The sequence below is a fragment of the Neovison vison genome, chromosome 3, assembly GCF_020171115.1.
Source record: "Neovison vison isolate M4711 chromosome 3, ASM_NN_V1, whole genome shotgun sequence".
Taxonomy (NCBI): domain Eukaryota; kingdom Metazoa; phylum Chordata; class Mammalia; order Carnivora; family Mustelidae; genus Neogale; species Neogale vison.
Genome location: NC_058093.1, coordinates 68983115 through 69008375, shown reverse-complemented (window position 1 = coordinate 69008375; position 25261 = coordinate 68983115). Strand labels below are relative to the sequence as shown.

Here is a 25261-nt window from a genome sequence, read left to right as displayed (position 1 = left end):
ATTTCAAGATTTTACAGCACCTGGGTGGCTCAGTTGGTTAAGTGGCTTCCTTTGTCTCAGGTTATGATCTCAGGGTTCTGGGATGGAGCCACCCCATCAGCAGGGAGTCTGCTTCTTCCTCCCCTTTTGCCCCTCTCCCTACTTCTGTGCAAGCTGGTACGTGAGCACACTCTCTCAAATAAATTCAATAAATAAATAAATAAATAAAATCTTTAAAAATAATAATTTTAAGATTTCCAACTTCTTTTTAAAGTTATATACTCTAAATTAGTTTTTCATTATCTTAACTTTACCACTCTACATTATAAATGCTGATTGTCATGAGAACTGAGTTTGTTACCATGAACTATGTGATCTGGGGCAAATGACTTGTCTCAGTTTCAGTAAAATGTGCAAGCCTGCCTACCTCAGTCTAGGAGTCTAACTTAACACTTGAGCTTTAAAACCTTATATACCTTACAGGACTTGAGTGTTTTTTTTTATAAAAAATGTTTAATTAGTTGCAATCTTTCAAAACTGGGAGATTCTACATTAAAAATCTAGACTTTTGACTCTTCTTTAAATACACAAAAATCAGATGATCTGGACAGGGTTTCTGCAATGGCAATGATCGGCTAGCGCTGAAGGCGGTTATCCTTTGGAAGCATGCATGCTCCAGGTTAATAGCTTATGTCCAGTCAACATCCAGTCAACAAACACTTGTTAAAATAATTTACCACATAGTTCTTTTAAACAGAGCTGAACAAAAACAAAAGTCATGAAAATGCAGGTTTTTAATTTACCTAACAATTCAAGGTGGCAAATCACCTGTTAAGGACAGAGCAAAATGAGGAGAGCCTAATGACTTCATCAAGGTCATGCTGCCAGGCACAATAGCGGTACAGGGCCAGAGGTGAAAACACTTCACTACTACTTTTCAGTAACCTTCAAACATACAGGGTCTGCTTTGGCTGCTCGGTTGGCACTTGACCTACAAATATCTTTAGTAGGGATCCAGCAGGCAATGAAAGTGTTTTAAAAATCTGTAAATCCATATGTTGGTTTGGAAAGCTGTTCTTGACAAGCACGGCGCCTCTCTGCAGTCCAAAGCATTCTAAAGTCAAGTGATTCTGATATTTGCTTTAACCCTCACTTTTCTCTTTATGCTCTTTATGCTCTTAATTCAAAAGATAGCTGAGCACCTACAATGTTTTGAGGGCAGATTAGATTTCAAAATGTAGCATATTCTATTTTTAACAAAGAATTTTCAAAACAGGAATATACAGAAAACTACATGTTCTCACTTATATTCCATCATACTTCCTAAACAAATGCCTCTTCTTTAAACCATATTTATAACTGTCCTGTATTTGAACTACAGATAGCAAGCATCTCGGTAAGACGTATTATAGCAATCATACTTCTTTTGCTTTTTTTTTTTAAATAAGATTTTATTTATTTGACAAGGAGAAAGACAGCGAGAGCAGGAGAGGGAGAAGCAGGCTTCCTGCCAAGCAAGGAGCCTGATGTGGGGCTTGATTCCAGGACACTGGGACAGTAACCTGAGCTGAAGGCAGATGCTTAATGACTGAGCCACCCAGGTGCCCCTCACTTGTCTTTTAAAATTAAAGTTCTATCAGTTTCTCCTACAAACTATGATACCTACAAAAAAAGCTAAGATCTCCATGAATAATAACTGGGAGAAAATCTTGCAGCTACCTTTTGTTTTCTAAGACTGAACAGTGGTAAACTCATTCATTTGAAATGTATAGTGCTTAAGAGACTAGTACTCTTAAATTAATAAGATTACCAAGAAAGGCTGTATTTAAGTGACCACATATTTATGCACCCCTACTGTCATATTTCGGAAGAGAGATCATAGTTTTTTATATGATTCCTCTAACTTCTAATTATTTTTAAATGGTAGAAAAAAGATTTTAACATTTGTGTTCGATAAAGATATACTGCAATAAAACAAATTCAGTTTATTAAAAAATATAAACATGCTTTAATACATTTTATCATTCTGACCATAACATGGCATAGTAGAAAGAAACAAATCTGGGCTTGAATCTCAGCTCCACTATGATTGGTACTGCCTTTAGCAAAAGACCTGTAGGTGTCTCAGTTTCCTCATCTATAAAATGGCCATAAAAATGATTAATGAGCAGAGTTGTCGAAGAGATTAAAGGTAATATATATAAATTCCTAACCATCAACACATGGTAGATATTTTTTATTGTAACATCTTGCATATTCAATAACACAAATCCTAAGTTTAGTATGTGTATTTGTGTAGTTCTGATTGTTTTTTTTTTTTCCAAAGCCAAGGTATGGTAGAGTCCAGGATTCAAGGGACAAGCCTAGATATACCCATAAAAGGAGGGGGAATACTCTTACTAACATAAGATTCCACTGAAGAGTAAAAAAAGTATTTGCTTTCACCCTACATGAAGTCTACAAGTCCACTGAAATTGCAAACACAAAATGGGAATCTTACCAGCTTTGTACCAATTGAACTGATGGAGTCCTGAGAAGGTTATCTGGAAGAAGACTTATTTCTTTCATTATATTTGCCAATCTAACAGGCAGCTCTTGCCGCAGAAACATAAATGAAGTCTTTTCACAAGCATTCATAGATCCTAAAACCAAACACGATAGGAACAGCAATAAGTAGAGGCCATAAGGCACAGAAGCCAAGAGGCAGGGAGAAACAGTTAGTTACTGGGCAATGTCAGAGTGGCAGCATCACCATAATGAGAGGGAAAGGAAGAGGAGGCAAAGGACAAGATAACCCAGGGTTGTGAGGCATCCTAAATGACCTCCTAATTCCTGACATTCCAATTGCTTTGTAGAGTGATGAAGATACTTTCCTGTTTCCATCACTTGCATCTTTACTGGGATCATCTTAGAACCAAGGGAACCTGAGCAAGTCTGAGCAAGGCGTGGAATCTAATTAAGAGTAGCACCTGCCAAAGCCTACCCTATGTAACCTGTTGCTGCTATTATTTAGAAAATCTGTTTCCTAACTCCAGCTTTATAAGAAATGAATACCTGTCTATGATTAACAGAGAAATGTTATCAGATGCTTGGGAACCATGAAAAGCAAGACTCAATGTAGAGGAGGGCTTTCAGGCAGCAGAAAGCAAAAAATACCAATGCCTGTTGAGCAACAATCTTCAAGCTTTGAATCCCTGCAGCACCTCTCCCCAACCACTCACTCCCCCCCCCACCTGGTTTTATTCAATTGTGTGATTCCTGGAAAGAAGCCTGCTCTTCCACTCCCATCAAGATGCTAAGCAGAACAGTTGTAGAATAGCCTTTGGCAAGCAGTTCTATTTGAAGTAAAACTAACTTGTTATTTCAGCAATGTGTTTTAAACTCATAAATTTAATCTTGCTGTTTTAGCAAGAGGCAACCTTAGCAAAAACTAGATTGTCCATAGCCCGAATTACCAAATTAAAGGAAAGCATTTTCTTGTGAAAATTTAATAGGATACTGTGAACCAAGACCAAACTCACCCCTTAATCACACTACAATCATTTTAAGGTAAAAGCAAAAAACCCAGGGCTTTGCCCCCCCCACCCTCCAAAATTGCCACTGTACACCACAATTTTAAGATAAAACTGCCAGCTATGCTGATATCTTTTAAGCCCTCTAATGATCCCTTACAGACTTGAAGTCAGTACTCACAATGCAGAAGATAACTTTTTCTACTGAAATTTTACTTTATTGGTTTATTAGTTTTCCCTTCCCCCTCCAAACCCCCCTATGAGAAGTCTACGTTAAAAGCCTAACTTTGCAAATTTCTCTGCAATCTGTTGCATCCTTTCCAGAGAAAATCAAGAAGCGTCCACCAGAGGAAGAGCAAAGTGGATAGTCGCTTCTGCAAGGTTAAATGTGGCAATCCCCACAGCACTAGTGTTCACGCACTTTACACGTGCTCAAGACTGCTGCTGATGAAATGAATGTGCTGTTGGTGGAAACGCTATTAGGCAAGCGGCAAGGAAAACATTCTATGAAACACTCGGGCCAGTTATAACTTGCTTCTCTGTTCATCACGTCAATTTTATGCAATCATCATTGTACAAAGCTGAGCATTTATCATCACTGTGAAGAATCCGAACACACTCCCGGAGGTGTGCACACACTTGCCTCTAGAAGGGATCTGGCAGAGCGCGCGGTTCTGCACACGTGCGCCGAAAGGCGGGAGGTCGTTCCGCCCGCGGCCCTCCCGGTTTGTTTTTCAACAATACACAGTCAAAAGGCACACGCCCCCTGTTATTTATCCCGCCCGCCGGCGCTAGCACCTGAGCTAGAGGATCTGTCCGCAAGGGGGGAAGGAAGCGTCTCAAGCGCTGGGGGAGAGACGTTACGGAGGAGGGGGTGCGCCGGAGGTGAGAGGGGGCCCGCGTCGGCCGGGCCCGGCCCGGGTCAGGGGCCGCATTTCCCCGCGCAGGGCCGCGCACAAAGGCCCGAGGCCCGGGCCCCACTCACCGAAGTCCAAGAACTGCTTCATGGAAAGCGGGGACGGCGAGAAGCGCGCGTAGAAGTCCACCTGGCCCGGAACGCCGCTCTCGGGCGCCGGCCCCGAGCCCGAATCCGAGCTGAGGCTGCGGCTGGCGCCGGCGGGGCTAGCTGCGCGCAGCCCGGAGCCCGGGCCGGCCGAGGCGGCTCCGCGCAGCAGCCGCGCCAGCCTCATGCCGAGCCCCGCCGGAGGTGCCGGAGCCGCGGCCGCCAGGTCGCCGCTGCGCGCCTGGGCCGGGCGGTACGTGAGGGACGTGGCGACCCTCAGGGGCGGGGAGCGGCTGTCACCGCCGCGGCCGCCGCCCCCCTCGTCGGAGCCCGGCCCACCGCGCCGCTGGGCGGGACCCAGAGAGGGAGGCGGGACCGTGCGCGGGGTCCGCCCATGGGCCGAAGTCCAGCCCCCGTGCGCCGGGGCGGGGCCGATGAGCCACGGGGCAGTTAGTGTGTGCGCAGCTCTGCGGGCGGGGAGCCGCGGGAGCTGGAACGCGACGGGTCCCCGCAGTCCCCGCCCCGCCCCGCCGCGCAGCTGGGAAGCCCGCAGGTGGCGGCGGCGCCGGGGCTGCTAAGCCGGGCTCGCCCTATGGTGCGTCCCCTTCCCACGCTCTTTCGGAGCGAACCACACCTTCCTGCTCCCTGTACCTCCCCAGCCTGTGCCGAAAGCCTCAAGAACCGGGCCGCGCGCTCCGCTTTCCACAACGGTGTGCTGCTGCGAGTCCGAGTGCGAGCCAGAAACTCCACTGGGAGGCAAGCCCCACGTTTCACAGGTAAAAAGAAGCCAAGACCCGGAGAGCTTCAAGATCTGACTCTTGCCAAGCAGCGGTACAAAAATGCGAATGAAGCCAAGGGAACGTATCCCTAAATATTACCAGCGACTGCAGACCCAGATGATGATTGGCAACCCAGCTTGAAGCTTCATGTGCAGGCCTTCTAGGCACGGACAGCAACCCTCCCCTTGACTGACATTCTCTTAACGTCTTCTCAGCTTCACAGTTGGCCTGTTCCAGCTTTTCCTCTTCTCCAATTTCCTCAACTTATGATGGGGTTGGATATGGTAAGTTGAAAATCCATTTAATACGCTTGTCCAGCATCATAGTTTAACCTAGCCGACCTTAAGCGTGCTCGGAACACTTCCGTTAGCCAACAGTTGGGCAAAATCCTCTAAATCAAAGCCTATTTTATAATAACACTTTACTGAAGAACTGCCCTGAAAGTGAAAAGCGGAATGGCTGTACGTGGGTTGTTTACCCTGGGGATTGTAGGGCTGAGTTGGAGCTGCTGCTGCTGCTGCAAGCATCACAAAAGAATATTGTATCCCATTTCAGCTTGCTTGGGAAAAGATCAAAATTCAAGGTATGATTTCCACTGGATGGGTATCAGTTTCTCACCATTGTAAAGTAGAAAAATCGTAAGTTGAACTGTTGAAAATCGGGAACTGTCTGTAGTGAATCCAAGACTAGACAATTTCTCGTATTGTTTTAACCCCACAGAGCTGCAAAGGCAGCAATCTATGCTGAAAATCCCCACAGCTGTCCCTTCTCTCCAGGGCTCCTTTCCCATATATCCATCGCCAGGGCTTTGGTATGTCTTAACTTTTGAAAAATTACTTTTTTATGGGTAGTTTATCGATAAAACATGTATACATCTTATATCTCCAGCAGTTACTGGTGTAGAATAACAATTCATTTCTTCATAGTGGTCAGGTCTTGGGTTATATAAAGTATATGTATAAAGAATGAGATGACAGTCTCTTTTTAGGCTGTATTACTCTCACAAGTTTAGCTTGAAGGAGAACAGTGCCCACCTGGAGACAGGTGTAGGTAGTTGAGGGAATGGGGTGGAAACAGCACCTGAACATAGTCTCTGAAAGCCGTGCTTCTAACAGTTTTTCAGGTATCAACATGGTTGTTGTTATGGCTTGGTGAAAATATCTTAGAGGAAGTAGTATGAACATAAGACGATGAGATATGTAAAGAAAGTAAAAGGTGGTATCTTTCATACCTTTGCTGTTCCACTGGAAATACTCTGTATCCTCCGAATTTGGCCTTGCTTCATTCATCCATTCTGTGAATGCTTGTTGAATGCTTCCTGTAGGTACCAGGCAATGTTTTGGGCGGCTGGGAATAAAGCCACATGCAATTCAGATAGGATCCTATATTCAGATATGCCTGCTCTTAGAAAGCATATACTGTAGGGTCTGACATGGTAGAAGAATTTTATACCACACCAATATTAGAGCGTCTCCTCCATGGAAGAAGGATTAGAGTTGTTTTGAGTGGCTGAAATAGCTGATGGGAGTCTTAGGGGTAGAAACCATCGGAAACAGATCTGACTCACGTATGGGAAAACTTTGGATGGTTATCACCGTTTGACTATGAACTGGCAGCCTTAGAGTACCAGGGGGTTCTTGTCAGTTATCATTAGCGTCTAGAGCAGTTTTGTAATAACACTGCAGGGAGGATTACAGGAAAGCAGTATGGTGTAATGAAAAGAGCCTAGTGCCTGGTTTCAAATCCAGACCCTGCCATATACTAGGTCTGTAGCCTTGAGGGAGTTACTTAAACTGAGCTTTAGCCTCCTTACCTATAAAGGGGGAAGATTACTGTCTCCTTCAGTGACTCTGATATGCATAGTGTAGCTGTCTGTGTTAGCGCAAAGCCCAGGACGTACCAGACCCTCAGTAAATGGCATCTATTTTTTTTTTTTAAATCATTGTTGCTGGTGTTTTGTTTTGTTTTGTTTTTTAAGATTTTATTTATTTATTTGACAGACAGATCACAAGTAGGCAGAGAGAGAGGGGGAAGCAGGCTCTCTGCTGAGCAGAGAGCCCCATGCAGGGCTTGATCCAGGACCCTGAGACCACGACCCAAGCCCAAGGCAGAGGCTTTAACCTGCTGAGCCACCCAGGCGCCCCATTGTTGCTATTGTTATTATTATTATTTCCTGATTAGGATTTTATCCGAACAGCTCATATTCACGTTTTGCCTAAAGCCAACTTTACCAAAGGTTTGGGATAAAACAATTAAAATTTAAATATTAGTCATCCTTAAAATATTGTCTCTCAATCATTTCTACAACTCTGCTCCAGCCTCTGTTGGTTACCTTCCTTTTCCTTCCTTCTATACTGCTCCCTGAACTCCAGAATCTTAACTAGTTCCCACAGTATTATTCAGCTCCCTTGATCCCTGTTTGCAACTCTGCTGCTTTCGCCCTGCGCATGTCAAGGTGTTCGTTCAGCTGAACAGTAACTTCTGTAGAAGCACAAAGGCCCAGCAAAATCTTGAGGTTTATTTTAGCAACTTCATTCTCCCAAAAACCAATTCGACTGGTTTATTTTAGCAACTTCATTCTCCCAGAAACCAATCCGACTGTGTGGTTTTTTTTCTTTAAAGATTTTATTTATTTGTTTGTTTGAAGGAGAGAGTGAAAATGAGCGGTTGGAGGGTGGACAGGGGAAGCACAGGGAGAGGGACAAGCAGACTAGGCCCTGAGCCCGAGCCTGATGCGGGGCTACATCTCCTCACCCTGAGATCATGACCTAAGCAGAAACCAAGGGCTGGAGCCACCCCCGACCCCCACCATTCAACTGTTTAAAGAAATGTGTTTTTTTTTTTTTTCCAAAGTGATGTAGAAAAGAAGTTAGGGTTCAAAGCTGATGGGCAAGAAAGAATTCTTGAGATGCCTTTGGTGCAAAAAGATGGTTTTATTAAAGCACAGACAAGACCCCTGCAGAAAGAACTGCCCTGGGGTCATAAGGGTTGGATGGTCCATCGTATACTTTAAAGTTGGGAAGGGGTTAGGAATAGTGTAAGCCTCCCAGGTATTTTGGAAATAGGGTTTCCAGGATACTGAGGGGGCTTGGTATTGTTAGGAAAGGTCATTTACTACTGTTTAGTAGAAACTTAGTCATGAGACCCTTCAGATGTATATGATGATTGCCAACATGTATCTTGGCCAGGGTAGAGATAAAGTAAGCTTCCAAAAAAATTTTTTTATGTTAAAGTAGACTTAGAGGGTCCTTGGGGTTGGGTTAAGATTGCCTTTTGCCCTTAGCAAAGCATTAACATCAAAGCAGTGGCTTCCCTAGAGGAATGTCACTCTGCCCATCTCAAGGACCTGGCAATGGGCTGCAGGTAGTAAGGAAATTCAATAGTTTTTCTTCTGCCTTTGTTTCCCACATCGAAGTATATTCACTGAACTTCCACCCAATATCCAGAGACTGAGTATAGGAAAACACATAAAAAATGGTATCTACATTTTGCTTTTTGGTCAAAGACTTAGTGTCCAGAAGCTGAAAAGAACATTAGATTTTTTTTCAGGTATTTGTTAACATGATGATTTTTTTTTTTTTTTAAGATTTATTATTTATTTATTTGGCAGAGAGAGAGAGACAGAGATCACAAGTAGGTAGAGAGACAGGCAGAGAGAGAGGGGGAAGCAGGCTCCCCCCCGCTGAGCAGAGAGCCCGTGCGGGGCTCAATCCCAGGACCCTGAGATCATGACCTGAGCCGAAGGCAGAGGCTTAACCCACTGAGCCACCCAGGCGCCCCCATGATGATTTTTAAGACTATGGTAAAATATCTTAGAGTAAGCAGTTGTAGGGAAGGAAAAAAAAATGTCCTTCCCTGTCAGGTTTTTCCAGCTGCTTTAAGGATTCAATTGACATGAGACAGATTAATAGGAGAAAAACCCAAGATTTATAACGTGCACACGGAGACCCAATAATGAAATTGACACCCAAAGAAATGACCATGGCAGGCAGAGTTCATACACTTTAGACAAAAAGACAAATTTGAGGTATTGACAGCATAAAGGAAACAGATGTTTGGGAGCTTTCGTTAGTAAGGAATTCTAAGATTGGGGCTGAAGTTGTAGATTAGTAAAAAAGAACAAGTTTTGTTTCTACAGCTTTAAAGTCTCTGGGGGTAGGGATGTCTTTTTACTTCTTAATAAAGCGTAGGTACCTTTCACACAGAAGATTTACTTTGGGCCTTCAGGGGATACAGGAGAAGGTCTGTCTTTTTCCAAGTAGCTTCAATTCAAAATAACCAATATGCCATTGTGGCATATTTTAGAGGGGCTTGCCTTGGGCCCCTCCAGTTCCCATAGAAAAGCTGAGCTGGTGACTATGGAGAGACAAACTGAGTTAGTAAATGAGTGGTAAGAGATCGGCAAAGAGAAAAAGGACTATAGATGAGAATGAGGACGAACCAACAGAGAAGAACAAGTCTGAGCCCTTTCCTTCGCACCCCATTAAACTAGTCCCCCAGCCCCAGAGATGGATCAGTCCTATAAAATGTCCATGCTTCGTTTATCTGCTGAAAATATTAGGCCTTTTTTTCTAACATATTGAAGTTAGGTAGAACTTGTCCCATTTGGTTTATGCGGAAAGAACACTTTTTCACCAGAGACTGCTTTAGTCCCCCCATGCTGGGCTGCCAGCGTGTGTCAGGTATGAGGATTTTGGACTTCCAGAGAGACTAAGCTGTTAACTTCTGACCAGAGTCATTTCAGAGTTCTTGTAGTGGTATTGAGCTCTTACTCCACTATATAGGGAGGCTTGGGTTGCCTTTTCTAATTCATGATCTCCAAGATTTGGGAAGAAAGACCCTATATGCTGAAAAGAAGGCAGACTTGTGATACACAAGCAGAATTTCTGTGATTTTTCAACAGGCATATTTATGTGGCATAATTTTACGAACAAAGGAGCCAAGCTTGTCGTTAGCATTTAGGGTGAAGTGTTTAGTGACAGGAGCCAGGTATCAGTCCATATTGTCCTGAACACTTACGTGGGAACGCTTTATACACCTTGTTGCCACATAAAATAAAAAGAGGGGTATGATTTCCAGACGAGGTCAGGTTGAAACCTGTAATTTTTGAGGCCTGGAGCATTCCATGACCTTTGCCATTGATTATGTTAATGTCTGTACATCTCTATTTTTCATGTGGTCTTACCAGTGTATGAGAGCAGAAGAGTCTGTAAAGTAGCTGATGTAGGTCTGGAGTTCGCTGCTGGCAGCTGTAAAGCTTACTTTTGTCACCCAGCCAAGGAAATCTGCAATTTCCATCCACCTGAATATAGTTTGTGGTATTGGGCAGTCTAACAAGAGGGGCAACTGAGCTACGGCCTCTCGTACAAGGCTGTTATGTAAACCATTGGGTGATCTGGCAAACTTTTATGCTAGGGTTATTTTTAATCTCCTTGCTGAGTTTGAAAATGCCATTTTCAGCATCAAACCAGAGAGTTTGATTGTAATTGGTATATCACCCAGGAAAAGTCTAGTGGCATGTCTGTGTTCCGAGTAAAGGGAAAAATCTTCAGCTGTTCTTTTAACCCTGACAAGGGATAGTCCTTGAGCTTCTGGTGAGATTTTTCTGGGGCCTATGTAACTCACCAGGGAAAAAGGCAGAGTGACTTTTTTCTGATCATGGATATGACACTGTGTTGTTTACCCTTTGCTCAAGCTCAGTCCCTCGGGTATTTACATCGGCAGGGACAAAGACCAGTTCGGGGTATTTTTTGCATTATCTAGATGTACACATAATCAACAGTTGGCCTGATTAATGTTTGGTAAACTGGCACCAGTGGGTGTTTGGTCTGCGACCAACTTGTTCAAAGGGAGTTGGTAAGAAGACGACAGGGGCTGGAAACCAGCCCATAGTGGAAACTTAGAGCAGCTAAATAGGGTAGGTAGAGACTAGCATTCTCTAGAAGTCAGTCTTTTATTAAATGATTTATAAATGTGGAAAAACTATTAAAAAGAGAAGTGCTTTGTTTTAATATCATGGGGTCTTTTTAAAAAGAAGGTGTAGGGAAAGAGAAGTTTATTGATCCATGATCTTGGGAAGGGCTGTCTATAACATGGTGCTATCTGCTTCTGAGGCCTGGAACTGAGCCCTACAAATCCTTATTTTCAGGTCACCTATAAAAGTCATCTCCCAGTTGTCTTGTGAGTGATGATCTGGGTCTGTTTTAGTGTGGCTTGCATGAATCCCAGGGGGATTTCTTTTCTCTTCCGACGGCAGTGTAGGTGGTCAGTAACACCTCATAAGTGCCTTTTCAGCAAGGGTACAGTGCATGTTCCCTTCTAAAGAATTTGATGTACATCCAGCCTCCAGGTCGAAAGGGATGGCAAGGTCCATCAGTTGGAGGAGGCCATGCCTCATTTACCTGTTAGTGATATGCTTCAAGTTTAGTAGTTCTTGTGTATAGTTAGTTATAGCATCAGGTTGTTCATTTAACTCAAAAATGAAAGGTTTAGAGATGTCAGTAGGCAATGGGTGACCAACACTGTTTTTTTTAAGTTTTATTTATTTTTTATTTTTTTATGGATTTTATTTAGTTATTTGGGAAAAAAAGAGAATGAGAGAGAGAGAGTGTTGAGAGGGGAGAGGTCAGAGGGAGAAGCAGACTCCCCACCTAGCAGGGAGCCCAATGTGGGACTTGATTCCAGGACTCCAGGATCATGACCTGAAGCTAAAGGCAGTTGCTCAGCTGGGCCACCCAGGTGCCCCAATAACTGTTTTTTTTTTTTTTTTTTTTTAAACAGATCAATCCATGGCTTCCATTTTGAATGTTCTGGATCTTAATAAGGGACAAGTGCAGTTCCTCTGGCCGTTGAAGTCCAGTTTCTTGGCAAGTCTTTCCTAAAGGCCTTTCTAGGTCTAGATTTTTATGTTTCATTTGCCCTGATGATTAAAGTTGATATGGGGTGTGAAATTTTAATGAGTGCCCCTATGTTATTGCAAGCAGACTGTTTATCTCTGCTGTAATATGAGTTCTTTGGTTTAACTTAATCCATAAATGAATGTCAAAATGAGGAATAATCCGGTTGTTAATTTCTTTACCACCGTGGCGACATGTTTAACACATCTGGTTGGATAGCACCCAGTCTATTCACTAAACAGGCCAAACAGGAAGAATAGCTCAGGGCTGGGGACAAGTCTATAAAATCCATTTGAAATGCCACAAAGGGCAATGTGGACCTAGAAGGACTGCTTGGGGCGCACTGATTTGGTGAGATTACAAATAGTGTACTGCAAAATAATTTGGTCAGAAATTTTGAGGTTGCCAGGGCAGAACCAACTGTCTTTTTGTTCCTTAATTATTCTGTTTGCACATGTTAACCTAAAAACAAACTGCCAGTTATTTTACCAGCAAAATGGGCTTATATGGGAAAAACAGAAAATTGCAATTTGGGACAAGCAGTTTATGGCAAAATTGTAGGCAAGTCTGCTGAACAAAGGAGAGGAGTGCTTTTTTATAGAGCGGACGGGTGGGGGGGGTGGTGGGTGGGGGGGGCGGGCAGTTGGGGAAGGCTGTTACAAGCAAGTCCATTGGAGTAAACTGGGAGTTTGAAGTATGGTAGCTTTGCATTGGCCGATTTGTGACTGTCTCTCATTAGTTGAGCTGCTGGGATAGCAAGGTCGTGTCTTCTGTTGGGTCTGCAACTGAAAAGCAGTGGTAGAGTGTGAGAGCTCCCCCCCTCCAACCTCCCAGCTCTGTTTTAGTGAGTTTTCCCTTCATTAATTTTCACACGTGTCCCATTTGGGGGGAGGTAAGTGCTAGCCAAAAGGTTAAAAGGTGCTACAATAGAATCCATCTGGCAATCATTTGCACCCTTTTGTATCCAATTATCTTCTTCAGGTTGAAGGGTATTTGCTTGATAATTAATACTATCAGTCCGGGATAAAGGTAGGGTTAAAAATTGGGTGGACTGATAATTGGAGAAAGACAATTATCATATGATCTCCCTTTTACGAGGAAGTGGAGATGCAACGTGGGGGGTTTGGGGGGTAGGAAAAGAATAAATGAAACAAGATGGGATGGGGGGGGAGACAAACAGTAAGAGACTCTTAATCTCACAAAACAAATGGAGGGTTGCAGGGTGGGGGGGTAGGGAGAGGGTGGTGGGGTTATGGACAATTGGGGAAGGTATGTGCTATGGTGAGTGCTACGAAGTGTGTAAACCTGGCGATTCACAGACCTGTACCCCTGGGGCTGATAATACGTTATATGTTAATATAAAAATAAAAAAGAAAATCCTTGCTAATGGAAAAAAAAAAAATTGGACAGACTGAGGATGGGGGGACATGAGGGTGTGGTCTCTTTTGGGCCGCATACTTAACAGTTCTGTTAGCCTTCTGGTTTCTAAAGATACAGTATCGATTTCCTTTGTATGAACTAAATAGTGAATAATTATAATTTTAGAAGGGAGGTGAGTAACTTTTACTAGGTCAGCAATTATGAGCCCTTTAGCAATGGGAGTATCCACCAAAGGTAAGAATCCATGAGATTTCCAAATTGTGCCAACAGCATGGCAACCTCCAGAATCAGTGTAAAAGCAGTTTCCCCCTCCCACCAGCATGTAAACTCTGCAGGTCAGAGCTATGAGTTCAGCCACTTGGGCTGTTTTACAGCGAGCAAAGAATATGCCTTGCTTGTTATGTGTGGGAAAATTATGGCACAACCAGTCATTATGTATCCCTGGAAATTTTGTTTACAGGAGCCATGACAAAATAAAAGTTAGTCTGGATTATTTGGAAGGATGTCTGAGAGATGCTGTCGTGGTTTTGAGATCCTGCAGTTGTAAGGCGATAGTGGGGAAGAGAGTGGGGCTCTCCATTATTAGAGGGGGAGTAAGGTAGCTGGATTTAAAGTTTCTCAATGATGTAAGATGACAAGTTAGTTAGAAGAGCTTATTTGTAAGTGGTCTGTCATTTTGTTGACAGATGCTGTGGGAAGATGTTGAGAGATGAGGTGAGAAATGCAAGTTTTGCTACTTTTAGATCCTCTGAACTATTTGTCCTCACTGCCCTCCTTGACTTCGAACTCTGTGGTGTAAATTTTTTTTTTTGAGGCTTCAGAGTTTTTTTTTTTTTTTTTTACTTTGATTGATATGTACATATATTTTTCCTTTTTGCTTTATTTTAAATAAGCAAATGTTGATTGTTATGTTCAGGCAATGACTGTGCTCTAACAAATGTAGTCTGAGGAGAAAATGCATGGAGTTGGGGGTTAACAAGTGCAAATTCTTGAGTCAGGTTACCCTAGTAGGTAAAGTGGCCATTTGGTTAAGGCCATTTTGGTTACTCTTACGAACTTGTAAGGGCGCAGGCATATTTTGGGGACGCACAAGTCAACAGAGGAGCCTAAGAGTCCTCGTTTTGTCCAACAAGGAGGCAGCTGCATGGAAGTATGGGGGTGCACCTGATGCCACCTGGTCCACTTGGCATGAGAACTGTGCTGTTGGCCTTCTTCTAGGAGGCAGAAGCTTGTCCTAGAATCCCCGCAGCAAAGCTGTTATTTTCATGCAGTATGAACGGACAGGCTTGTCGAAATAAGGTAAGTGAGGAGTGTGGACAGAGGTCATTTCAAAACTTCAAAAGAGATTAATGCCTCTGAAGACCAGAGTGGGGTGATACCTGAGAAAAGAGCACACAAAGGTTTCACAAAAACTGTAGAATTAGGAATCTGTTGGTGGCAAAATCCAGCTGTCCATAAAAATGAACTTAACTATTTGGGGGAAAGGGCTGGACAAAAGAGACTCAAGGTGTTTTGGAGTGAGCTTTTGAATGCCCTGCGATATCTCTCATGTCCTAAATATGTAACAGTTGCATATACCTACTGATGTTTCGATTTAGAGGTTTTATGGCTTTGTTTAGTTACTGCCTTTAAGTGAATGAGGGAGCTATAAAAGTTCCCTACTCAGGTTGATTACAGAGCAAAAGGGCATCAGCATAGTGCACTAGGGTGGAAGCTTGGGTAAGGATTATATAGGGTCCAGGTTGGCTTGAAGGACTTGAGGAAATATTGAGAGAGACTCATAGTAGCCTCTTGGACTGGGAGTCTGTGGCAGTTGTCCCCCTTTACATGGAAATGCAAAAAGAAATTTCGAGTCTGGGTGAGATTGAAAAGAAAACTGAGGAAGGTGCCAAGGAGTCCCAAAAGAGTTTATTTATGTCCCTCAAGCCCTTTACAAATTAATAAATTTGGTTTCCCTCTAAGTCAGCCTTTGCCTTCTTTCTTTACTGGCAAGATTGAGGTGTTATGGGGTGAGATGGTAAAGACAAGTACATCATGTTTTAAGAGAGGGTCCATTATGCCTGGGTGGCTCTCGATTTCCACTCAGGTCATGATCTCAGGGTAATGGGATCAAGCCCCACGTCAGGCTCCATGCTCAGGATGGACTTTGCTTGAGATGCCCTTTCCCTCTGCCCACCCCCACACCTCATGTGCATACACTGGTGCTTTTTCTCTCTCTCTCTCAAATAAATAAATAAGTCTTTAAAATAAGAGAGAGCGGGCCTGTTATAGGGTTAATTCCTTGCTCTGGTTTCTAGAGAGACAGTTTTGAGCTACTGATTGAAATGGTTTATTCCCTTTCCAAGAAATGAACCCGGGCTCTGCACCTCATGACAGTTCAACTTCATTTGCATGTGTAGCCCAAAGACAGATGGGACATCTTTTAAAGATTCATCCTCTTCTGAGGAATTTAGATTAAGATGAGTTTCACTAAAGTAGGAAACTTGGGATTTGGCCTAATGGTAAAGAAACAAAAATGCTTTTCTCACTAAGTGTCTAGTGGCATTAAATTAACAGAGTTCACTACCAAGAAGGTTTACTGGTGAGCAGCTGGAAATAAGAAAGGCATGATGAGCATGAATAGGGCTTAAGGGTCTTGGGGCGGACTGACACAAGGCAATAAAATAGATTACCCTGAGACTCTGATAACCTGAATAGAATCAGAAGTGACAAATAGAGATAAATCTTCTGAGCAGATAGATAGTAGAGGAAGTTGCACCAGTGTCAGTTAAGAGATCCAGTTCCCGCTTTAAGTTTTGTGGTAGGTCTGGCGTGCTACTGAGGATCAGCTGTCACTTAAGGGAGAAGAATTGTCCCTCAGGAGAAATAGGAATTTTCTGAGGGTGTGGGGTTTAGGAAAATTGCTTGTTAAGCCCTCCTTTTTCTTAAGTGCAGGACAAATTCTCTTCCAATATCTGCTTTTGTTTCTTGCAATATCAGCAATTGCTTAGAGGCAAATAGGGAGATTTCTGATTGGGCTCTGAGTTATTCTCAGTGTCATGCTTCACCTTTCCAGAGACTGAAGTTGCAAGGCAAGAATTATTGCTTTTGGTTCCTTGTTCTCCCTGCTTTCCTAAGAACTATTTTCAAAGAACTGGGTGGGTGCCTCCGGTCTTAGACTCCGCAGTTGCCCCACCCAACTGACCACATTCTTGTGGATTTGTTTTTTCACATTGGGAGGAAATTTCCCATTACAGCAGAGATTAGAAGATTCTATGTTGTGAGGCTTCTGGAATGAATGCAGTATGCCTTGGAAAAGGTTGTGTAAAATGTTCAACAAAGACTCTTTGGTGTTCTCCTTTCTGAGTGCATATTTCAACCTTAGACCGACTGATTTGGGGAGGGAAGTGCTCCAGTGTTGCTCTGTTGACTCTTGAATATCTGCCTCTAGCTGAGCCATCTTCTGGTCACTCGTAGGAGTGCTGGAGAGAGGCTCTGGCCATCTGTTTCCCTTGTCAGGGGACTTTTCTCCCTGGAGCCATTTGGCCGGTCTGAAAACCACCTGATAATCACAGGCTGGAAGAACCCCTGCAGCAGCCAGACACGGTCTCTGTGAGGGAGGTGAGATTGTGGACAGTTGCTCGTCTTTGTAATTCCTCTCTAAATTTAGTAGGATTCTCTAAGAATAGAGGTAAAGGAGTTTACAGTTTAGAAGGTCTGTTACTGGGGCGCCTGGGTGGCTCAGTGGGTTAAAACCTCTGCCTTCGTCTCAGGTCATGATCCCAGGGTCCTAGGATCAAGCCCCGCATTGGGCTCTCTACTCGGCAGGGAGCCTGCTTCCCTTACTCTCTTTCTGCCTGCCTCTCTGCCTGCTTGTGATCTTTGTCTGTCAAATAAATAAAAAAAATCTTCAAAAAAAAAAAAAACAAGGTCTTTTACTGTCCAGGGGACATGAACTCTTTGCAGTGGATGTCCAGGGTATATCCATAGACATTGCATAGGAGTGCTTAAAACTGGCAGAGCCTGATTACAAAACCCTGGAAAATAGGAGGAATTATAAGGTACAGCAAAATGAGCTTTGTTGGACTTCCAGTGTTCCTGCTAGATTTACTCCCCGAGTCCAGCATTTACTCAAATAACCTGTTTTCCCTGGGCCTAGAGAAAGGCCAACATGCTCTCTGTAAATCTTCCAAGAAAGGGAAGATTTCTTGGGGGAAATTATAGTTCTAGGATTTAAAGAAATTGGTTGAGGAAATGGCACCACAGATGCCATCTGTGGTGCCATCCAAAAGATGGGGAACAGATCCAAAAGATCTTTGGGAAGGTCAGTGATAGGGATTGGGGGATAAAAGAAGAGCATAAGAAGGACTTATGTCCGATTTGATTTCTAATTCTTGTTTTAAATCTGACTTTGGGGGATGCCTGGGTGGCTCAGTTGGTTAAGCGTCTGCCTTTGGCTCATGTCATGATTCCAGCATCCTGGGATCGAGTCCCACATCAGGCTTCTTGCTCGGTGGGGAGCCTGCTTCTCCCTCTGACTCTGCCTACCACTCTGTCTGCCTTTGCTTGTGCTCGCTCGCGCTCTCTCTCTCTCTCTCTCTCTCTCTCGCTAACAAATAAATAAATAAAATCTTTAAAAATAAATAAATAAATCTGTCTTTGGTTCTTTAATTTTATTAAGGGAGTCTGCTGTACTTTCATGTTTTCCTTTCAGTTTGATACTCCCATAAATACCAGTAAGACAACTGTTTGCAGTCAGAGCTTGGGGATAGGGGGCGGCGGGTGGTGTGGACAAAAAACCACCACCACAACAAAAAGCTATTTAAATGTAGAAATTTTTCTAATTCAAAAGATCTGTTGTTTGGCCATAAACATGTGGGATCATCATTAATGTATTAATTCCAATACTAAATATATAGAACCCCAAAGCAACTTCACAGGCTTAGAATAAATCTTTATCATGGATATAAGAGGTGAACCTGGAGAGGGCATAGATGATGCAACGCCCCATGATCCAAAGTTTACTCCCAGAATAATCCAAGAAAGCAAAAACTTTGTTGCACAGGTGGTAAAAATGATGTGGTGTGTAGGTGTCTCTGGCCTCCAACAAATGTGTGACATATCTAGTCACAGACCCACTAGTCCAGACCCAGGCAAGGACTACTCAAATGGGATTTCTCCAGCTCTGACAAGCAAGGAAGCTAGTCTCATACCACTAGACCCTGCAGACAGCGATTCCACTAGGCTGACATGGTAAGAAATCTTACCTTCACTAGCTGTATGTCAGAGGTCCCACAGTCTCTCAGCTGAGGCAGAGTGAGCAATCTCCAGCAAGTTAGACTTTTCCTACTGACTACACCAACTGTAGGGGAGGAAAAAATTTGCCTCTTTTCCCCCAAAGTTCTCCTAGCTGTTTTAGGAATTAAATTGACATGAGACAGACTAAAAAAGAGAAAAAAACCCAAAGTTTTACTATGTGTGCATGGAGGCCCAGTAATGAAATTGAGACCCAAAGAAATGACCAAGGCAGGCAGTTTTTACACATTTAGACAGAGACCATAAGTTTGTGAGGAATTGGTGAGATAAATAAAGCAGATGTTTGGGAGCTTTAACTAGTAAGGAATTCTAAGCAGAATTTGGGCTGAGGTTGTAGATAAGTAAATGGTAACAAGGTTTATTTCTGCAGCTCTCTCAACTTTAAAGTTTCTACTCCAGTGAGAAGGGTGTCTTTTTACTTGTTAGTACAGGAAAGGTAACTTTTGTGTGGGCGATTTATTTCCTACCTAAAGCAGATGTGGAGGAGGGTCTGAGTGTTCTTGCCCTAGCTGTTTCCCAACTAGCTTCAATTCAAAGTAACCAATATTTGGAGTGGCCTTCCCTGGACCCCTACACAGCATGAACATAAGACAAGAGATATAGAGAAAGCAATCAAAACATAGCTCTTTTATATGAGCTTTACCGAGGGGCCATATTATTTAACTATGTAGATATAAGCCACACTTATATTCCGAGGTTCTGTAAAAGTCTTCGTATATCACATATTTGGGCTAGATCTCAATTCACTGAGAATTTATGATTCATGTTGGCTGGTTTGACTGAAAAAAAGTCAAAACAGCAATGAACAAGCTAGACGGTATCAGCCTGTTGCTGATACATTACTCTCTGGCTTCATGGGGCTCAGAGAACAAGAAGAGAGAAAAGTTGTATTTATTTTCTTGTCCCCTCCTGCCAGGCCTTGATTTGTGTCCTGCTTTAGTGTGGCCACAGCTCTCTCCCCATGCCCAATGGGCCCTAGAAGTGGTACCAATTTCCCTGTGTTAATTGGGATGCTTCAGCATCCTGGCTATTTAACTCTGCCAACACCTCTGTTAATAGTCACTTCAAGTACTTTTCAGTCTCCTTTCCCAGTGTACTGCCATTTCCTGCCCCACAACAGTGACTGATACATCAAAAAAGCTAATTTTGGAAAAGGTAAAATCATGACTTTGAAAATAGCGCTAAAATGAACATGTCATTATCACATTGTGTGCTTTAAATATCTTACAGTTTTGTCCATTTTATTTAAGTTAAGCTGAAAAAAATGAACATTCCAAAAATTTAATTAACATATCAATTAATTGAGGGGACCAGAAAAAATGTTATCAGTTCAAAGGAGAACTAAAAAAATAGGAAAAGAGGAGTGAATTAGCAAAGGGCATCAAAATTGCCTTTTAACCCCTTAGGAATCAGAAACTCTATCTGAGTTTGTTTTCATGGATATAGGCAAGAATTATTTGCATTATCAGTTATCTACAGTTTACAGAGTTACAGCTCAAAGAGAAAGAATCAGAATCAGACACCTTAGAAAGTCATGCTGTAAACAGAGTTTTGTATTCTACTGGGGCATGATTTTTTTTTCCCCCACATACAGTTGCCTTCTTTCCTTAAGGAAAACAAAAATACAATTTTTAAAATGTTTAAAAATGTGTTATTATTGAAGTATAGTTGACATACAATGTTATTAGTTTGAGGTGTACAACATAGCAAATCCACAGTTCCATATATTATGCAGTGCTCACCACAATGAGTGTAGGTACCATACATCACCACACAACGTTATTACAATATTGTTGACTGTATTCCCTATTCTGTACTTTCATCTCAGTAATGTATTTATTTTATAACCAGAAGTTTGTACCACCCCCCCTTTTTTTTTGAAGATTTTATTTATTTATTGTGAGAGAAAGAGAGCACAAGCAGAGGGGAGGGTCAGAGGGAGAGGGAGAAGCAGTCACTCCTCCCACCCCTGCTGAGTAAGGAGCCTAATACAGGGCTCTATCTCAGGTCCCCAGGATCATGACCTGAGACAAAGGCGGACACTTAACTTACTGAGCCACCAGATGTCCAGCAGTTTGTACCTCTTAATCTCCTTTGCCTATTTTGCCCATCCTGCAATCCTTGTCTCTTCTGGCAAGCAAGAGTTTGTTCTCTATATCTATGAATAGTTTCTGTTTTGTTTTTGTTTCTTCATTTGTTTTTTTAATATTCAAATAAAAATGTTTTTTATATTTTTGTATTTGTTTTTTATATTCAGATACCATCATATGGTATTTGTCTTTGTCTTTCTGACTTATTTCACTTGTCATAATGTTCTCTCTGTCCATCCATGTTGTCACAAAGGCAAGATCTCACTCACTTTTTATGGCTGAGTAATATTCCATTGGATATATACACCATGTCTTTATTTTTTTTCTTTTTATTAAGAGACACTAAGGTTGCTTCCGTATCTTGGTTAATGTAAATAATGCTACAATAAACATAGGAGTGCATATATCTTTTCAAATTAGTATTTGCTTTCTTTGGGTAAATACCCAATAGCAGAATTACTGGATCATATAGTATTTATATGTCAGTTTTCTTATCAAATCTCCATACTGTTTCCATGGTAGTTGCACCAGTATACCCACTAGTAATGCACGAGGGTTCTGTTTTCCACATCCTCACTAACACTTGTTATTGCGAGTCTTTTTGTTACTAACCATTCTTACTGGTATGAGGTGATAGTCTCCTGGTTTGATTTGCTTTTCCCTGATGATTAGTCATATTGAGCATCTTTTTATGTATCTATTGGTCATCTGTGTCTTCTTTGGAAAAATGTTCAGGTTTTCTCATTTTTTATTTGGGTTATTTGTATTTTTGATGTTGAATTGTATACGTTCTTTATATATTTCATATATTAACCCCTTATTGGATATGTCATTTGCAAATATCTTCTCTCATTCAATAGGTTGCCTTTTCATTTTGTTGATGGTTTTCTTTACTGTAAAAGTGATTTTTGTTGTAGTCCTAATAGTTTAATTCTGCTTTTTGTTTCTTTTGCCTGAGGAGACGTATATATAAATCTGTTGCTAAGGTTGATATCCAGGAGATTACTGCTTATTTTGTCCTAGGAGTTTTATGGTTCCAGGTCTCACATTTAGGTCTTTAATTCATTTTGAGCTTATCTTTTTTTTTTTTTAATTTTATTTATTTATTTGACAAACAGAGATCACAAGTAGGCAGAGAGGCAGGCAGAGAGAGAAGGGGAAGCAGGCTCCCTGCTGAGCAGAGAGCCCGATGCAGGGCTTGATCCCAGAACCTGGGGATTATGACCTGAGACAAAGGCAGAGGCTTTAACCCACTGAGCCACCCAGGCGCCCTTGAGCTTATCTTTACGTGTTCTGAGATAGTGGACCATTTTTTTTTTTAAGATTTATTTATTTATTTTAGAGGGAGAGAGAGAGAGTGATTAGAGGAGGAGGGCAGAAGGAGAGGGAGAGTCTTAAGCAGACTCCACATTGAGCACAGAGCCTTACCGTGGAGCTCCATCTCGTGATCTTGAGATTACAACCTGAGCCAAAATCAAGAGTCCAGTGCTTAACCAAAGAACCTACCCAGGCACCCTCAGTTGTATTCTTTTGCACATGCCTGTCCAGTTCTCCCAGCATCTTTTATTGATGAGACTGTCTTTTCCCCATTGTATATTCTTGCCACCTTTGTCATGGATTAATTGGCCATATAAGCAAGGGTTTATATTTGGGCTCCCCATCCTGTTCTATTGATATGTGTGTCTGTTTTTGTGCCAGTACCAATACTGTTTTGATTACTATAGCTTTGTAGGATAGCTTGAAACTTGGGACTGTGATACTCAGCTTTGTTCCTTCTCAAGATTGCTTTAGCTATTTGGGGGGGGGGGGTCTTTTATGGTTCCATACAAATTTGTTCTAGTTCTGTGGAAAATATTATTGTTATTTTGATAGGAATTATACTGAATCTGTAGATTGTTTTGGGTAATACGGACATTTTAACAATATTAATTCATTTAGTCCGTGAACATGGCATATCTTTCCATTTGGTTGTGTTCTCTTCAATTTCTTTCATCAGTGTCTTAGAGTTTCCAGAGTATAGGTCTTTTACCTCCTTGGTTAAATTTATCTCTAGGTATTTTATTCTTTTTGGCGCAATTGTAAAGGGGATTATTTTGTTAATTTCTTTTTTCCTGCTTTATTATTACTGTATAAAAATACAGTTTCTGTGCATTGATTATATAGCCTGTCACTTGACTGAATTCCTGTATGAGTTCTAGCAGTTTTGGAGTGGAGTCTTGTGGGTTTTCCACATAAAGTATCATATCATCTGCAAAGAGTGAGAGTTTGACTTCTTCTTTGCCAATTCAGATGCCTTTTATTTCTTTTTGTTGTCTGATTGCTAAGGCTAGGACTTCTAGTACTATGTTGAATAGCAGTGGTGATAGAGGACATCCCTGCTGTGTTCTGACCTTAGGAGAAAAGTTCTGTTTTTCTCCATTGAGAATGATATTCACTGTGGGTTTTTCATAGATGGCTTTGATGATATGAGGTATGTAACCTCTATGCCTACACTGTGAAGAGGTGTTTTTTTTTTTTTTTTTCTCACTGTGAAGAGTTTTGATCGAGAAAGGGTGCTGTACTTTGTCAAACGCTTTTCAGCATCTACTGAGAGTATCATATGGTTCTTGTTCTCTCTTTTATTAATGTGTTGTATCACATTGATTGATTTGTGGATGTCTAACCAACCTGGCAGCCCAGGAATAAATCCCACTTGGTCGTAGTGAGTAATCCTTTTAATGTACTGTTGGTGAATGATCCTTTTAATGTGTTGTTGAATTGGTTTACTAATATTTTGTAAGAATTTTTTTTTTTTTTTTGCAGCTGTGTTCATTAGGGATATTGGCCTATAGTTTTCTTTTCTTTTCTTTTTTATTAGTGTTTTTGTCTGGTTCTATATCAGAGTAATGCTGGCTCTTTTGAATGAATTTACAAATTCTCCTTCTTGTTTGTTTTTTGTTTTGTTTTGTTTTTGGAATGAGTTGAGAAGAATAGGTATTAACTCCTTTAATGTTTGATAAAATTCACCTGTGAAGTCATCTAGTCCTAGACTTTTGTTCGTTGGGAGTTTTTGATTACTGATTGAACTTTGTTACTAGTAATCAATCTATTCAAATTTTCTGTTTCTTTGTGATTCAGTCTTGAAGACTATGTGTTTCTAGGAACTTATCCATTTTAAGTTGTCCAACTTGTTGGCATATATATATTTTGTTTGTTTGTTTTTTGTTTTTATTTGTCTCTTAGAATGCTTTGTATTTCTTGGTGTCACTTGTTATTTCTCTTCTTTCATTTCTGATTTAATTTATTTGAGTCCTCTATCTTTTTTTGTTGATTAGCCTGGCTAAAGATTTAACAAAAGTTTTGTTTATCTTTCAAAAAAATCCAGCTCCTGGTTTCATTAATATATTCTATTAATTTAAATCTTTCTTTATTTCTGCTCTTCTTCCTCCTCTATTTTTGGACTTTGTTTGTTCTTTTTCTAGTTCCTTCACGTGGAAGGTTGGATTGCTTAAGATTTTTCTTGTTTCTTGAGGTAGGCCCTTATTGCTATAAACCTCCTTCTTTAAATTGCTTTTGCTATGTCTCAACGACTTTAGATCATCCTGTTTCCATGTTCATTTTCTTACAGTTATTTTTTTATTTCTTCTTTGATTTCTTCATTGGCCCATTGGTTATTTAGTAACATGTTGTTTCTGGAACCCTATAATGCAAATGTTAGTATACTTGATTTGTCCCAGAATCCGTTCATCTATCCTCATTTTTAAAATTCTTTTTTCTTTTTGCTGTTCAGCTTGGCTGCTTTCCATTAGCCTGTTTATCAGGTCACTGATTCATTCTTCCACGTTCTCTAATTTGCTGTTGATTCCCTCTAGTTTGTGTGTGTGTGTGTGTGTGTGTGTTTTCCTTCATTTCAGTTGTATTCTTCAACTCTGGCTCATTTTTGTATTTTCTGTCTCTTTGTTAAAGTTCTAACACTGTTCAGCCACTTTTCTCTCCGGTGAGCATCTTTATGATCATTACTTTGAACTCATTATCAGGTAGATTGCTTATCTCTGTTTTGTTTAGTTCTCTTTCTAAGTTTTGTCTTTTTCTTTCATTTTGAGCATATTCCTCTGTTTGTTTCTTTCTTTCTTTTTTTTCTTTCTGTGTTTGTTTCAGTGAATCAGACAGAATAGCTACTTCCCTTAATCTTGAAGGAATGAATGACATTGTGTAAGAATGTGCCTGGTAGCTTTGGTTTTTTGGCTGGAGCTGAGGTGGGTTTGGGCCAGGAGCACCCTGGAAAGACAGTTGAAGTTGAAGTGGACACAGTCCAGGAGGGCCCCAGGATGTTCTCTGCAGGGGACTC

The 25261-nt window shown here is 41.6% G+C and overlaps 2 protein-coding genes across 2 annotated transcripts in view; one reads left to right on the top strand and one right to left on the bottom strand.

Moving 5' to 3' along the window:
* Positions 1-4723, bottom strand: part of PDK1 (pyruvate dehydrogenase kinase 1) — a 31162-nt gene extending 26439 nt beyond the window's left edge. Inside the window, exons 1-2 of the mRNA XM_044242345.1 lie at positions 4477-4723; positions 2480-2621 (exon numbers count right to left, since the gene is read on the bottom strand). Coding sequence (XP_044098280.1) covers positions 2480-2621; positions 4477-4681 — 347 coding nt within the window. The 5' untranslated portion in view covers positions 4682-4723. The remainder of the gene's footprint in view (positions 1-2479; positions 2622-4476) is intronic.
* LOC122903517 (synapsin-1-like) overlaps positions 4680-25261 on the top strand; it is a 70134-nt gene continuing 49552 nt past the window's right edge. Inside the window, exons 1-4 of the mRNA XM_044244367.1 lie at positions 4680-4909; positions 4960-5270; positions 5489-5557; positions 12054-12166. Of these exons, the coding sequence (XP_044100302.1) occupies positions 4680-4909; positions 4960-5270; positions 5489-5557; positions 12054-12154 (711 nt within the window). The 3' untranslated portion in view covers positions 12155-12166. The remainder of the gene's footprint in view (positions 4910-4959; positions 5271-5488; positions 5558-12053; positions 12167-25261) is intronic.